The sequence below is a fragment of the Strigops habroptila genome, chromosome 9, assembly GCF_004027225.2.
Source record: "Strigops habroptila isolate Jane chromosome 9, bStrHab1.2.pri, whole genome shotgun sequence".
Classification (NCBI taxonomy): domain Eukaryota; kingdom Metazoa; phylum Chordata; class Aves; order Psittaciformes; family Psittacidae; genus Strigops; species Strigops habroptila.
In genome coordinates this window covers 14,151,926-14,168,662 of record NC_044285.2, presented here as the reverse complement: position 1 = coordinate 14,168,662, position 16,737 = coordinate 14,151,926, and the positions used below count along the sequence as shown (strand labels likewise).

The window sequence follows — 16,737 nt, the reverse complement described above, 5'->3', positions numbered from 1 at the left end:
CTCAATCTCTGCTATTCAAAATCCTATGGATAACAAGAAAACTGTATTTCAGCTTGCTTGGGTGGCCTAAGCAAAGGAAGAGGCAGATGTTCAAATTATTTGCAAGAGCCAGCTAGAACGACAGTCTTACCTCCTTTCACCTCCATCACCCCAAAGAAAAAAACTAAAAAAACTTAATTATGCTTTTTTCTTTGAAACATTCTAAAAGGGTACATGGAGAGGTAACAGTCCTTCAAATAAACTGGGAAGTTCAGGAGCAAGATGAAATACAGTTGCTCAATTGTAGCAGATGAAATCTAAATATGATTCTAAGCTGAAAGGTGGATGCCTACACAAGGTCCAGGGATTGAGTTACTCTTCTCAAACTGGATGTCTCAGACTCTCATATATTGTCATTATTAACTTAATCTAATCTCTGAAAAGTTATGTTAGCCCCGATCTGTCACAGGCTTTAGTTTACTGACAGGGTAATGCACTAAGTTCTATACTGTCATTTCAATTGTAATGTAACTGCTTATAATTCACTCCGGTGTTTTACATGTGAAAACATCTATTGTCAGGGTTTTCAGAACTTTCACAAGCCTCTATGTTATTCTGTTTAAAGGTTATAATAGAATGTGGAACTTAATATTTCTAGCAGTGTTAAAACAGGAATTTTAGAAATGTTATTAGATTGATGTTTCAAAACAAGTAAGACACTTCATTCAAGATGAAAACTGTAATATTTAAAGTGTGATAACCATTGTTGACTGTTTGCTGCCATCCTTAAATCTGCAATAATAACTAATATGTCATTCCTCTTTACTACTTGAAGAACCATTCCAGCAGAAGAGGAAGTCTGCAAACATACAGAGTTGAAGAGCAGCCTGCACATCCAGTGGTACGTCATTTTCCCCAAAGAAACAGGTTTGGGCAGCAGAGAAGCTGAAGGATTTTTTAATTTAAAACTATTTCTTATGTGCTGATATTTTAAATGAAATTTGGCCTTCTGCTTCTCGCAGCTGTCCTAACAAAATTGCAATTAGGAGTCTAGCAAGACTGGGGTTCAGTTGTAAAGCTTTCACCTTCCAACCATGTGGTTTTAGTTTATCATTAGCTTAATGCAGGCAGAAGGAAGTAGTCTTCCCATGAAGATAATAGTTTTATTTTTCAAATTGTTTGCTTTGTAAGTAAAAGCCGTACCACTATCCTTATGTTATGTTTCCTGGTGATGCTGCAAACTATAAGCCAAAGTATTAGGCTGGATCAGCCATACCTAAGCCAGGTATAAATATGATTCCTTTTAGGGGAGGAGCTTGAATATAAAAAAACCTGTTACTTCATACTATTCAGTAAGGACTTAAAAACTGCTTTTATATTTTGTTTGTGAAAATCATGAACCTTCTGAATTATAGTCTTGTTCTGTTGTTTTAACTGGATAGAGGAAAGCCTTTTCAGTCAATTTCATGGTTTTCTTAATGTTTTTCTTCTATTATCGCTAATATTTAGTTACTGCCTACTTCATCTGGATTACCCCCAGGCTGGGAAGAACGACAAGATGAAAAAGGGAGGTCATATTATATAGACCACAATTCTAGAACCACCACCTGGGTAAAACCAGTTGTACAGGTACTGTCTGTCTTCAAATCATTAATGTTTTAAATCATTTAACCATTTAAACATTTCACATAATAGAAGTAAAGTAGAGATTGCTTTGAAATGCAAAAGGGAGTAAACTGGTAAAGCACTACATAAAATATGTGAGAGAATGCAACAAGAGTTACACACAGTAATATTTATGGCAAGTCACTCCATTATGAATGTACCATGAAAGACTTCTTTTAACCTTTGTAACATAACCAGTGATTGCTAGTCAGTGTTGTTGATATTAGACTAAAATCTGTGTAGTGTCTGGCACTTGCTTTATGAAACTTCTTTCATGAATCAAAACACGGGTTAATAGAAAAAAATACATTGCTCTACAGGGCTTTGATTTGATACTTTTTTTTGTCATTTACCGTAGACTGCTACGGAAACAGGTCAGTCGTCAGCTACACAAAGCATTTCTATGGGAAGACAATCACAAGCAACATCAAGTGATTCATCACAACAGTCTTCTCAGCAGCAGCCTGAAACGGAGCAAGGATTTCTCCCTAAAGGCTGGGAAGTTCGACATGCACCTAATGGGAGACCATTCTTTATTGACCACAATACCAAAACTACAACATGGGTAATGGAAAACTGCTCTCATGGACTGAAATTCCAGTTCCTTTCGAGTCAAAGCTTTGCTGCTTTCAGCAAGCTTCTGTAGATTTCTTTAGTGCCAAGATAGTTGTGTCACGTCCCTTAAGAAACATATGTAAAAGAAAAATGCAAAGTCATTTACATTATCTATCATGAGTAGAACATTATGAATTTTACAAACTGTGTTGGTACTTGAAAGTTTAGCTTGGAAGGAGGAAAATACTGATGTGTATAGGGATTTGTTTTGCGGACATAAAGCATCTCCTACATGACTCTTCTGTCATAACTATAAAATTATGCTAGCTTATATGTCCTGTTAACAGAAATCAGTTTTGTGAACTTACCTTCTACAGGAAATCCATTACCTTGAATTTGTCACATGGTTCAGTGCACAGTGCAGATTTCTGTGAAAAGCAGGCCTCATCCAACATGGATGAGGGAGTTGTATAGCTGCAGTTCTACAGAGTGGCACTGAACACCACTAGCCACTGCTTATGGACTTCAGCATTTACAGAGTACGTCTGTATTACTGTCAGTGAATGAGAAACAGAGAAATGCATTAAATTGATTCAGAATGAATATTCATTTCTTTAGGATTATGGAAAGACCTCATTTTACACAAACGCCTTCCCCCTACTACAGAATATGTAGGCTACAGAATATGCAACAACTCTCTAGATGGTAGTAGGCAGATTCTTTACACAATCATTAATAAAGATGAAGTTTTTAAAAGCAAAACAACAAAAGGATTTTAACGTGCTACTTGTTTTGTTTTCAAAGGAAGATCCAAGACTGAAAATTTCTGCTCATCCAAGGAGAAAGACTTCCCTAGATCCAGTAGATCTGGGCCCATTACCAGTGAGTAAACAATTTGAAACTTTTTTTGCTGATATAACAATTGAACTACTTAGGTTAGCCCTATCGAAACTTGCACATGAGAAAATGGAGCCTGCTTTTTTATACAAAAAAATACTCTATGTTGAATTCCAGTGCTGAGGGTAGATGGAAAGGAGAAATGCCTCCAATTGCAGATCATGCTGAGTTTTATGCAAACTATACAGTCAGAAATTTGTAATCAAAGTATGTCCTTCTTACAGCCAGGGTGGGAAGAAAGAACTCACACAGATGGAAGAATATTCTTCATAAACCACAGTATGTACTATGTAGTGTTCTCCACCCACTCATCATTTTAAATCTGAACATTAGCTAAATTAGTGGAACTAATTAAGAAATGTCTTGCAGATACAAAGAAAACACAGTGGGAGGATCCTCGACTGCAGAATGTGGCAATAACTGGACCAGTAAGCTTTCGTTACGTAGCTTTATGTATTTTCCAGGAATATTGTTAATAGAATTCAAACAAACTTGTCATTTATCTGGTATTTAGTCTAGAAGATGAAACTTCCAGGGTGTTTGAACAAGGCATTTTAATTTCTTGATTTCAGGACTGTTTAGAAAGCTTTTGGTGGAAATGTTTTTTAAATGCCAGAAAGAAAAATCAGTTTTCATAGTAGTTGGAAAGTTTGGGGGGGCGAGGGGGATTGAAGCAGACAAAGAATTTTATTTTTTATCCACAGTGTCCAAAATAAATTAAAAAAAAAAAAAAAAAAAAAAAAAGAAAAGTCTTTAAAAGGAATTAAATTAATTTCCAACTGAAAAATAATTATCTAGCCTTGATACTTAATCTGAAGTGCAAAATTACCAGGACTAATTGCAAAGACGGTACACATTATAATTATAGATGGGTTTTAGTGTTCATCTGATATCTGTGTTTATTAATAGCCCACATATGTAAACAACCTTCTCTGTCTGTGGAAAACAGAGGTGATTGTAGCCAGGTCTGTCATGATACAGCAGGGAAAGACTATGTGTTATGTAAGTCACCAAAAGCATTTTGGTCGCTTTTATCTGAGTCAGTCAGTGATCTTATTTGCATCAGCTAATAGTACAGTACAGGATAAATTCTGTGGAACTGATCAGAACAAATGATCTGAACAAAGAAGTACTTTTCATTCCAGATGTTTTGAACTATTTGTATTTATAAACTGAAAGTCTCCCCTCATACTTAGTAAAACATATATTCCTGTTTTCTCAGAACTTAAATGCGTTGTCTGTTTTTCACAAATATAGAGTAGTTTCTATTACATGAATTGTTAAGAGTATCTCTAGCACTATTTTTCTTTCTTTTTCTTTTTTTTTTTCTCCGCCAAAGGCTGTGCCTTACTCCAGGGACTATAAGCGGAAGTATGAGTTCTTCAGAAAGAAATTGAAGAAACAGGTTGGTAATCAGTAGGAATGCAGTAGAAGGTTAAGAAACTTACAGCCCTAAACAAAGGAAAGCTTAAGTTACAGTGAAAAGAAATTGAATTTTGTAACCTGCTTATGGCAGATAAGTTTACTGTCAGATCACAAATACATTTGTGAAGCAGTGGCTTGGAACAAGTAGCATTTATTCTGACAGTAGAGTTTGTGGCTTTATGCAGTGATGAGACTGCAAGTGATCTAATTGAGAAAGTAAAAATTCTAAAAGGTTAAAATAACTCATGAACTTGGAAGCAGGCTGGCAACAGAAAAGTTTGGAAATCCTTGATCTAGCATAATAGTTTCTGGAACTCAGCATGTGGAAATAGAAGTTCTCCGAATAGATTTTAGACTGTCCAGATAGAAATCTGTACTGTCATCTTGATCAGGCTAGATGACTGCAGTAAATTCTTATAGCTTTAAAATCTTAAGTTTATGAATCTCATTTGCAAGTTCTAGTTTGAAGTGGCAGTGCCAGGTATATTTATAACACGTAGCATAAAAGACTCTAAATAGCATCTGGATATTCAGATAACAATGACTCTCTGCAGAACTGCAGTCAAATTTGGTATCCTCGGGAGATATTTTATATATATGAATATAGCCTTTGAGTTTAGACCCATAGTTCACCTTTTACCTACCAAGTCTGTCTCTATCCTGTCTCTGTGTTTTGAACTGACATGTAAATTGCAGGCAATTACATGCACCTCACTTTTTGTATTCTTAGTCAAACAAGCTTGGCATTCATTCAAATGTCATTATCCTAATCTGAGAAGTGATGGGCATCTTAGCCACACAATGTAATTGTAGTCATTAAAGAGTTAAATACACACGTAGATTTTAAAGCATAGGTTACTATTGCCTTTTAAGCATTCACAAATACCTAAACAATTATTAGGGTTAGGGATTGATTTATATTGAGATTTAATTATGGAATGCTATTTTAGTCAGCCAAGTTTGGTTTCAGGAATTGATTTTATTATTCCATGTAAATAGATATGATATTGTAAAGTATTTTGCAACTTGGAAAATGACAAATAATGTGCTCCCCCACCCCAAGCAATTATACTTTGTTTATAGTTTGGATAAAGCTGTTGTTGGATAAATAGGCACTACATTTAAATGCAGCATTCTAGGTGGGGTTTTTTGTAATTTAAGATAGATCATTTAAGCAGTATAAGAAAATGAAAAGGAAGCATATCCAAATGTGCTCTTCAGAGTGATTTATTAAATACTTCTGCATTCAAAAATTCATTATTTCTACTCAGTGTGTTCTTTGAAATTTGAAATATATTGAGTTTCATTGCATCATCCTCATTGAGTCATAGAGCAGCACGAGTTAAAATTTCCTGTTCCCACTTTCACTGAATTTCTCAATTTTGCCTGAAGTAATTGCTGAAATAAACTGGCTGAAAACAACCGAAATCAGGAAAATACTCTATTCTTATACAGTGATTTAATGATTCAACAAAGTTTTACTCCTGGCTTATTAGGGGCTTACTCTGAGTGGGTTGTGGGGGTTTTTTTGGTGGTGGGGTTTTTTTTTCATTTGTTTCTTTGCTTTTTCTTTTAAATCAAGCTTAAATTATGATGAATTTTCAGTGCTAAAAAAAATCCTATGCCTTGGTGCATGCAGAGCAACTGGGCATATGCTGTTACTAGTAAGAATTTATTTTAACCCTATTTCCTTGGTATGAAATAGAATTTAGTATCTGAAACTCTCCATGCATGTTCTATGTAAATAGAACCTTATGTCAATCATATTGTGTTATGTTTCCAAATCCTTTAAGTAAAGGATTTGCATGCCATTCTTTGTCTGTTTATAGAATTTGCACACTCTGCAAGACTAGAGGATGCTGTATTTTATTCTATCTTTTCCTTTTTTTTTTCTTTTCCTTTTTTTTTTTTTTAGGGTGATATTCCAAATAGATTTGAAATGAAAATTCATCGCACAACAATCCTTGAAGATTCTTATAGAAGGATTATAGCTGTAAAGAGAGCAGATTTCCTTAAAGCAAGACTTTGGATTGAATTTGATGGTGAAAAAGGTTTAGACTATGGAGGAGTGGCCAGGGAATGGTTCTTCCTTCTCTCTAAAGAAATGTTTAATCCTTATTATGGATTGTTTGAATATTCAGCAACGTAAGTAATACAAGTCTGGAAGATGTGAAAACTAGTTTAGTTAGGGAAAGTAGATCAACTGTATTTCTCATGTCTACTCTAAGAATGGAATTACTCCCTCACTCCCCCCTCCAACTATATAGGAGGGTTTAGTTATTAACTGCAATATTCTGCATCTAGTTCTTTGTTTGACAGAAGAATAATGCAGAGACAGTACCAGTATTTTTGTTTTTTCAGCAATCTAACATAACCTGTGTCATCTTTGCATAGACAGGCATCCGCTTGCAACCATCTACTACTTACAGAAGAGGCAGTATTAAATAATGCAGAGAATGTTATTCTGACTACTTTAAAAACCACAGGTGTTAAATCTCTGCTCTTTGGTATATCTCTAACTTATGAAGGTAGTTCATAGTGTTTCAAAACTCTTATTTATGCTGTGCCAGTAGAATCTTCTATTGAGTATTGTTTAATATTAGATTAGCAATTTATTAATCCAAATATGATTATTTTTTCAACTTCATGAAAAGTAATATCTGATTTAACCAGTGATGTCTTTCAGATCTTCAAATGTGGGACAGTTCCAATAGCACAACATTTTGTTTTTCTTTCTCTTCCCTGCTTCCTCCCTCAACTTCAGAGATAACTATACTCTGCAGATCAATCCAAACTCTGGACTTTGCAATGAAGATCATCTCTCTTATTTCAAGTTTATAGGTCGTGTAGCTGGAATGGCTGTTTACCATGGCAAACTTTTGGATGGTTAGTATTTATTTTATTTAATATACTATTTAGATTAATATTGTAGGTATTTTGAATTTTAAGTTATGTACTGTTCAATTTATTTGTTCTTCTTTAAAGCCTTTTTTATTCGTCCTTTTTACAAGATGATGCTCCAAAAGCCAATAACACTTCATGATATGGAGTCTGTGGTATGTAATTTGCTTTATCATGTATGTTAGGGTTTCATGGTCTTTTTTATATATATAGCTTTGATGACATTGTGATTGTGCATGATTCAAAGATCTTTTAGGCTACATCTTTCGTAAGTCTAAGTTGTATAGGAATTAAAAATTCCAAAGGAAATAAGAGAGACATAGACTCTGGTTTAAGTCAGTTAAGCCATATTGAAAAATTTACTCTGAACTTCATATGATGTTTTCCTAAAATATTTTTAAACTCTAAGGTTTTAAAAATTAACTGTAAAAATCTTTGGGATCCCTGTCTCAACTTGTTTTTTAAATTAGTTGGTGTCTTTTGATTATTAAAAAGAAATGTATTATACTTTCAGAGACTGAAAATACTAATGAGTGATATAACGTAACATTTTTAGAGGAAAGCATGGCCCTTATAGTTTTCTTGTTGGTTTGGTTCCCTGATAATGCTTTTTATCTAGAGTAGTTGTGGGCAGAGTGATTTTTGTTCAGTCTTTTCAATCTATTACTGATTTTGCTGTCCTGTAAGAATCAAGAATATAGTTCCTATCTGTTTCAGTAGTAGATTTATAGATGTGCCATGTTTTCTTTTAAGTGTTTTTTCCAGTACTATAGAATCATAGAATGGTTTGGGTTGGAAGTGTTCCTACAGATCATCTAGTTCCAACCTGCCTGCCACAGGCAGGAACAGCTTCCACTAGACCAGGTTGCTCAAAGTCCTGTCCAACCTGGCCTTGAACACTGCCAGGGATGGGGCAGCCACAACTAAAGATAAATACAGGCTGAGAGTTGGAGAAAAGTTCAAAATACATTACTTCAGATAGTGCTGTGACATCCTATCACCATTGTGCTACGTGAGAGATTTTTAGTCCTGAGATTGCTGAGTTTCAGATGTCTTTGTAGCTTTGTACAATTGCAGAGTCTCTGTAACCAAGACAGGATTATCCTAGGTAGCAGCATTCACTGGGCTGTAATGGAGCCTATTGTAGCTCCAAGGTAGCTGCTCTATTTTGTATTTACTACCTTGTAATTCTCTCTTTTAGGATAGTGAATATTACAATTCTCTGCGATGGATTCTTGAAAACGATCCAACAGAACTGGACCTCAGATTTGTAGTTGATGAGGAACTTTTTGGTCAGGTTCGTATGTTTATATAAAGTAGAATAGACAAAACATCAAAGAAAACTATTTGACATATGAATTTAGCTGATTTTATCTGTATGGTATTAAGAAAAACCCTTCATTCACAGTCATGTTGGTTTGTTCACTCAGCTGCTGCTTTTAGCTGGCACATGCTTATGCAGTGCTCTGTTAGCCTGGCTGTGATGTGATAAAGGACTTGGAAATAAGCAAAAGCTTAAAAAATAGCTCATGGTTTTTTTTTTCTTAAATAGTACTTGAATTGTAGCTGTTGCTGTGAGTGCAACTGAGATTAAGATATCCATGGTCCTGTTACTTAATCTGGAGTAGGCACTGGTTTTATGTGGTAGGCTGGAAAGTATGTGCTCTTTTGGAAATGGTTGGAATCATGAATTTCACTGAGAGATAATAATAGGGTTTTTTTCTCTAAGAAGCACTAGAGAACTATGGAATAAACAAGTCTGTTGTTATGTAGAAAGCTATCCAAGATAAGTCATGTAGAAATATGACAGGTCTTAAATACAAATTCCAAATTACAGGTGTCAAGTAGATCTAAGGAGGATAATAGCCTTTGTGGTCTTGTGTAACTAAAGTGATCCCAAGTAGGAGCATAAAAATGTACATCTGTAATGAACTGAAAATCAGATATTTGTCTATTGAGGTTCTAGTAGTACCAATCGGTATGTAACAGATAGATATGCATATTCATTCACCTATTTATCGGGACCATTGCTGATACTGTTCCGTAAGGGTTTTTCTTTGAAATTTGGAAAAAAAATCTGGGTTACTGAATATGCCATTAGTGAAGCCTACATTACTGAGAACATATATGCAAACTCAGGTGATTATTTTAACAGGTGAGAAAGAATTGAGATTGCCCCCTTGGAGTCTTATATCCCTGAATAATATATATTTTTTTTAAGCAATGAACCAAATTCTGTTTATTTATGTGACCTTTGAAACTGGTTCTATTTCCCATAGTTTTCAAATTCTGCAGTCTTCAGGAGTTAACTAAATCACCTAATATCAGCACGTGAATTTTGTTACATATTTATCTCATGTAAGACCTATTCTGTATATTTCATTTAGACTCATCAACATGAATTGAAAAGTGGTGGATCAGAAATAGTTGTCACCAACAAGAACAAGAGAGACTACATTCAGTAAGTAGTGGTCATTATGTGTAATGTGTCTCACTGAATTGCCCCTCTAGTAACAGGAGCTGTCTTAGTTGTATTAACAAAAGGAGGTTGTTGCTTTGTATATAAATTGCATTTATTTTAAATGTGGGTTGTTGTTTTGTTTTTACAGTCTGGTAATTCAGTGGAGATTTGTGAGCAGAGTACAGAAACAAATGTCAGCCTTTAAAGAGGTATAGTTTTAATTACAAAATAAATTCTTTTAAGAACTTGTTCTGTCTAATTTTAAGACAAGCTTTTTTGGACATCCTGAAGACCCACAGATAATGTTGTTACAGGTGTTACAAAAGGCAGTAATACTGTTTGTAGTGTCAGCTTTGAATTATTTCAGACTTAAAAATCTTTCTGATGCATTTTATTGAGGTGTTTATTTCATATTGAAAAATTTGCTTATTTCTCAATCCTGGCTAACAGCTTTAGCTGTAGTGCAAACTGTTTAATGATCTCTGCAGAGAAGAAAATTAATTCTGTTAGTTTGATTTAAATCAGCTGCTTTATTCTTATTTGTATATATGATATTCGGACTTACATATTTACCAAGCAGTGTTGCACAAAAAAGACGTGAGAAAAGTCAGAATTAAAAGTAGCATGACCAAACTAGGGACTGCTGGTGTCCAAAAACTTTATTTGCTGTATTGCTTTGGCTCTGTTTACTAAAGCGTCTAAAGATTGTTCTCAGTGAACAAAAAATGCTTGAATAATGTTGACTTGATTTTTAAAAACTTCCCTCATCTTTTTAGGGCTTTTTTGAACTAATACCGCAGGATCTGATTAAAATCTTTGATGAAAATGAGCTAGAGGTAAGTGTATCATGGAAAAGAAAACTAATTCTGTTCAAACTTAATGTTACTGACTTCAACTTTGGTGGTGTTTGTTTTTGTGTTTTATTTATCTGTGTAGTTATTAATGTGTGGACTGGGAGATGTGGACGTGGCTGATTGGAAACTACATACAAAATACAAAAATGGCTACAACGTAAACCATCAAGTAATACAATGGTTCTGGAAGGTATCATGAAGTTCTTATATTTTATTTATTTATTTCTTTTTACTTAAAACCTGTTCAAAAGCTGCTGCCTTTCAGCTATGCTAGATTATCGTATGATTCATGAATTTACTTACCTGTAAATATTTGACCATTAAAACTCCTAAGAAAGTAAGAAAACTAAAGATGAGATGCATGCTAAGAATGTAAATACACTACTGATGCTTACTTTTTAAAAAAATAAATAATCCATGTCTGACGGGGGTTAAAAATATTTCTGTGTAGGTTTTTCTGGCATGGTTACACTAAAGAGGTGTTAAACTCTTCTGTTTAATAAATTACAGGAATTTAGCTGCTAGTTCATAACATCAGGGAACTTCAAAGCAAGTAAGGGGCCAAATCTTCAAGGGAAGTATTTTAACAGCCTGCTAAGCCAGTAACTGTACTCCTGTTACAGTGCCATTAAAAAATTGTTGACTTCATAGCTTTTAGCAATAGGCAGAGAGGTGATCTGTATGTGTCACTAAAAAAATGCATCTATGTAAAGGATAATGATTTAGAAATAGAAACTGTGTCGCATAAATCTGCTAGCTTTAAATCTTAATATAAAAATAAATCTTTAATTCTAACTGTTAATCATACATAGGCAGTCTTAATGATGGACTCTGAAAAGAGAATAAGATTACTTCAATTTGTTACTGGCACATCACGTGTACCTATGAATGGGTTTGCTGAGCTGTATGGTGAGTACTTACGATTATGTTCACAATTAAGTAACAGAGAACTTGATACTGACATTGTCATGATATTTGACTTCAAAGATAGGCACATAATTTTTCAAATTTTGCTTTAAAAATGGGTTATATACTGGCAGTTAGAAGAAGCAAAGTTAGAGTGACTTAGATCACACATTTCCCATGTTCTGTAAATACTTTAATTCTGGTTTTGGAAGTTTTCAAAGTATAGGGCTTCTCAAAGGAATGTGGATTTTTCAAGTCCTAAAGAACTGCAAAAATCCTTGTTTAACGTGATTGAGGTTGAAGAAAATTCTCTGTAATCTAAGTTCTGATTACAAAGACATGCTGGCATCAGTAGTTAACTTGAGATTCTCCTAAGTTCCTGAGCTACTTTTATCTGCTCACAAGCTACAGTTGTACAAATACAGTTGTTTGTAACGATAGACTCTAAAGAGGACCACTGAAATGACACAAGTGAAACATAATGCCAAAAGAAAAGTAGTGAACCTACAATGCAGAGGCTGAAATAAGCAGATGGCAGTGGGGAGCAGACTTCAATACCAAAGCCAGAAAAACCACTGTGGAAAGACCTCAAGCAAGCGGATATAACAGCCCACAAAGGGTTGGGGTGTTTTGCTTATGGGAAGTCTTTTCAGCTGCCATCAGCAATTATGTTTTCTGCTAGACTACTTTATTAAGGCTAAAAGTGCTTGAGATCCTCTGCAAATAGCTGAAGAGCCTAACTTGCATGTTTGAATAAACATTTCCTTCTGTGTAAACAAGACAGTAATTTGTTTGTAAACCACTAGAACTGTGAACAAATACCACCCATGATGTATTGCCATTTTTCCTTTTTTTTATCGTAAATACTCAGTTTATTTTTCACATTCCATCAGAGAGTTGAGAGTTCCGATGGGAAGGACAGTGCCCTCAGCAGACTTGAGCCATGTGTCTGCTGTTGCACCTGAACCTCGATACTGTTGGTTTTACAGCACATGCTCATTGCAGTGGAACCCAGTGGGAATTCTGCTGCCTCTGTTTTATTGTTTATTTGTCTAAAAACCACTATCACAGAGAGAACTAAGGAATGATATAGGAAAAGAAACCGTTGAAGCTCTTAGCTCCTGTCTACCCAGGGATTAGGATATCCTTGGGCAGTCTTGTGGCCAAGTCCCAGCGCCTGTGGTTGTGTTCACTCATTAATGACAAATTCAATTAGCAGTTGTCCTGCACAGTGCTTTATTTCTTTCTCTTACAGTTATTTCTGCTTTACTGTGGCCAGCATGCCATCCGTACCAAACCCCAGTAATGATCACAATCACATTTTCAGTATCTGCTTGTATTTGAAGAACTGTAGGTGGTTCTTCAGTGCTTCGTGTTGGTACGTGGCTTTTTGCTGCTGCCGGGCTGCCCCTGTCGTTGTTCCCTCCCCACCTTCGGGCTGCAGCCCTAGGGCTGGCTTTCTAGCCGGAGATCTCCCTCTTCTGGCCCAGAGAGGCATTTCTGCTAATAAAAAGGGAGTGCTTGGTGTCAGGAAGCAAATCCACTCGTTTTGAGAATTAAGACGCTGAACAGACGTGGCATTCTTATTTGTTGTCTCCCTCTCAGCCTGCTTTGTCAGCCTCTAGTTAATTAGTTGGATAGCTAAAATACAGAGTTGTTATTATCTAGCTATTAAAAAGGAGGTTTATCTTCTTGTCACGTGGTAGGATGCACTGTCAGTCATAGAGCTGCTTCTCTGCTTCATCCTTATCTCGGGCATTCTCACTAGGTAGCTTTTCTAACCAGCCTTTTCTGTTGAAGAAGCTTGTAACCCAAAGAAGAAAATAAAGAAGAGGAGCTGGAGGTGTTCCTGCAACTACTGACATATCTCGTTCATTCACTAGACTTGTATGAAGTATGATTTCTGTGCATTGATTGGTATTTCCTACTTTTTTGTGTATGTTAGTAGTTGTGGAAGGGCTTTCTCCTCCTTTTGTTTTATTTTCATGTTTGTCTAAATTTTTACTTGCAAAATGTATACATTATAGTCTTCTGTATAAAATTTTCAATGCCAACTACTATGCATATGCACCTAGGTCTTAAACTTCTGAGCTTAAGGGGTAAAAGTCTCCTGAAATTAAGACACAGGAAGAAATAATTCTGACTAATTGCATTAGAAATCAGAATTGCTTTACAAAAACCCCCAAACATTTCCTAACTTGCATTTCTGATTACAAAAGAACCTGATAATGGGGTGAAAAATGGCGTATTCTTTTCTGCAGGTTCAAATGGACCACAGTTGTTTACAGTCGAACAGTGGGGCACCCCTGAAAAACTGCCAAGAGCTCATACCTGGTCAGTATTTAATTTAGGTAAATCATGACCTTTTGTAAGAGTGATGAAATACTTAAGTGTTTTCATCTGTTTTTCAGCTTTAACCGCTTGGATTTGCCTCCATATGACTCGTTTGAAGATTTACGGGATAAACTTCTTCTGGCGATTGAAAATACTCAGGGTTTTGATGGGGTTGATTAAGACACAGACATAATTTGTATTGGTCCAGTGCTGCAATTTAATTTTAAGGGTTTACAGACAAATTTGATTTTTCCAGGGACTACCATTGTATTTAGTCACATGGCTATTGAATCTTCATAGTATTACTTATAAAGTAAGTATTCAAAATTCACTAACTTCTGAAAATGTATTTTGCCATTTCCACAGTTTTGTGTACTTTGCTAATAACTACAATATACACATTGGATGGGCCAGTGCCAAGTATTTCAAAACCTAAAATATTTTTAAGCAGTTGCCTCTTCTACAGTATTTGACAGACTGTCCTGCAGTAAACTACTGAAGTAAAACTGTGAAGAAATCTTTGCAGAGAGTGTAAATTTGAATTGCTGCTTTAAGAGGAACAACTGAAATTGTTAAACTGTTTTAAGAACCAAACCAACCAAAAACCAAAACCAACCAACTTCATGTAATGCAATATCATAATCTGTGCTGCTTCAAGCTGTTTGCTACACATCTGTCCAAAGCATATTAGTAAAAGGAAAGCATTCGTTTGCATTATCAGCCATCGGTTTGCAGAGCATTGACTTGCTGACACATTGTGTTTGTTAGAGTTCTGTTTCTAACTTGCTTTTGTTAAAACAGTGTAACAAAACCAGGATTTTTATATGAAACAGACAAGCAGCATAATTGTGTTGTAATGAGAGATTATATACTTTGTTTGAATTTGTATACTGTCATTGGTTTATTGAGCGTTCATCACTTTTGATAAATTTGTAGTTCAATGATGGATAATATTTTCAATTCAGCCTTTTGCAACAAATTAATCTTAAAGTGAAATTTGTATGGATATCACTCAGTATTAGTTACTGACAGATAGAGGCCTTTATTATCCATTCTTGCAGTATTGCACTACATAACAATAAAGAACATGTTTACAGGGGTTTCTGGGCCAAATTCAGCAGTCTGATATGTGCACGCTTCTCTGAGCTGCAGGGGGGTTATGCACATGTGGTCAGGTGCAGAATTTGGTTCTGTAATATGTTTACAGGTTGTGCTAGTTTCTACAGCTGCATTTTTATATTTTCTTTCCTCCAGTGTTAGTCTAGAAACCAAATTTGGTAATACAGTATAACCAAAGTCATAACCAACAATGTGCAATTTATTGTAGATCAACTTGTCATATAAATATTAGGTTGATTTCTTTTGTAAATGTGGATTTTTTTGTATTAATATTAACACTTTTTTTGAGCAAGTGCTGGTTAAAGTGATTAGGAAAGTTGGTTCTAAAAGAAAAAATAGATTTATATACCTGGCTTGCTCTAATTTTAACATTTTATTACCAATATGATCTGCGGAAATGACAGTACCTAGCTTTGGCCAGGAAATTTCTGTTTAGTCTTTATAAATATGCAAGAAGAAAGTGTAGCACATCTCTCTATAAAGATATGTAAATTATGTAACAAATGTAATGGGTCTTAAGGGATATTTAAAATCCCACTTTGTTTTATCCTTTGTCTAGGTCATTAGGGCTGAGAATATGACATGTAAATAAAGGTAACTTATACAGATTTCCCAAATCTATATCCGGTTTTGTAAAACATGAATGATATATCAGTAAATCTGTATAGATTTGAATGTAGCAGGGTTTGTTGCATAAAGTATAAAATAAGGATCCCGAAAGCGGTAAATAAAAGTTTATTCTAATAAGTTGTGACTCAGTTCTTCCAAGTGCAAATTGATTGTCTTGAAATAGCAAGACTTTGTTTAGTGCTCCTAGGCAGACTTGGGCAGCAGTTCCATCGTAATACACTGCTACTTTTCTATAGGTGTTGAGATGCAACAGCGCTGTTCCCTGGTGTTCTGCTCCCAGATATGCAGCCTGTGAAAAATTAATGCCATGTTTTTGTAAGAGCTCTAGGTCGCAGTGAGCCTTCATTGTATGGCCAGCCTAGAAATGCTACACGGCAGAGAGGAAAAGGTGTGGAGGTCCCTCAGAAATGCCAGATTCCCAAGAGAGGTGAAGCTGGAAGCTTGTGACTTCTGGCATGAGAAGAAAGGCGGCTTCTCCACCCTTGGGTATGAATTTACAAAGTTACTATGGTGCTGGAATAGATGAAGAAAGGAACAAGTTTCACTAAGGGAAGGGTTCAGAGCCAGATGGGCCTGAACCAAGAGTTCACACCAAGAAGTGGTGGGTGACAGAATGCAGATGCTCCCTTCTGTGGGCTTTAAACTAAGTTCGTTGAGGAATGGTGATAACAGCTGGTGGTTAAAGTAAGAGAAGAGAGGTCAATTGTGCTAAGTACTGGGGCAGGGTGAAGGGAGCGAGGCAGCTGTGATGGAGGATGCTGCAGGCTCAAGGGGGCCCACCTCTTGTGCCTGCTCATGCTCAGAGGCAGCCAGGGAAGGACCAGGAGGGGCAAGGGATGTGGCTGGTATGGCTGGAGCCACTCTGCTGCAGGGAGATCTGTGTAAGGGGTGGTAGGCTGGTACAGAGCTTTGTAGGTCTGGGTCAGGAGAGGACTTGTCCTAGGCCACCTGTTTGTCGTGAGGCAGTGGCAGAGTGGAGACAGACCAACATTGCAAACCCTTGCTCTTGCA

General features: G+C 35.8%; 1 protein-coding gene across 5 annotated transcripts in view; it reads left to right on the top strand.

The window, feature by feature from the left end:
• NEDD4 (NEDD4 E3 ubiquitin protein ligase) overlaps positions 1-15,843 on the top strand; it is a 59,229-nt gene extending 43,386 nt beyond the window's left edge. For 2 of the 5 annotated variants that reach the window (XM_030497134.1, XM_030497132.1), the window contains 18 exons: positions 815-880; positions 1,489-1,608; positions 2,003-2,209; positions 3,004-3,081; positions 3,321-3,375; positions 3,466-3,524; positions 4,436-4,501; positions 6,437-6,666; positions 7,286-7,407; positions 7,507-7,577; positions 8,624-8,719; positions 9,810-9,883; positions 10,032-10,092; positions 10,660-10,719; positions 10,820-10,927; positions 11,550-11,646; positions 13,905-13,977; positions 14,055-15,538. In XM_030497134.1, the coding sequence (XP_030352994.1) occupies positions 815-880; positions 1,489-1,608; positions 2,003-2,209; positions 3,004-3,081; positions 3,321-3,375; positions 3,466-3,524; positions 4,436-4,501; positions 6,437-6,666; positions 7,286-7,407; positions 7,507-7,577; positions 8,624-8,719; positions 9,810-9,883; positions 10,032-10,092; positions 10,660-10,719; positions 10,820-10,927; positions 11,550-11,646; positions 13,905-13,977; positions 14,055-14,157 (1,746 nt within the window). In that variant the 3' untranslated portion in view covers positions 14,158-15,538. Of the gene's footprint in view, positions 1-814; positions 881-1,488; positions 1,609-2,002; positions 2,210-3,003; positions 3,082-3,320; positions 3,376-3,452; positions 3,525-4,435; positions 4,502-6,436; positions 6,667-7,285; positions 7,408-7,506; positions 7,578-8,623; positions 8,720-9,809; positions 9,884-10,031; positions 10,093-10,659; positions 10,720-10,819; positions 10,928-11,549; positions 11,647-13,904; positions 13,978-14,054 lie in introns of those variants that run through there. The other 3 variants (XR_003993098.1, XM_030497133.1, XR_003993099.1) reach the window with 3 other exon arrangements.
• The last annotated feature ends 894 nt before the right edge of the window (positions 15,844-16,737 follow it).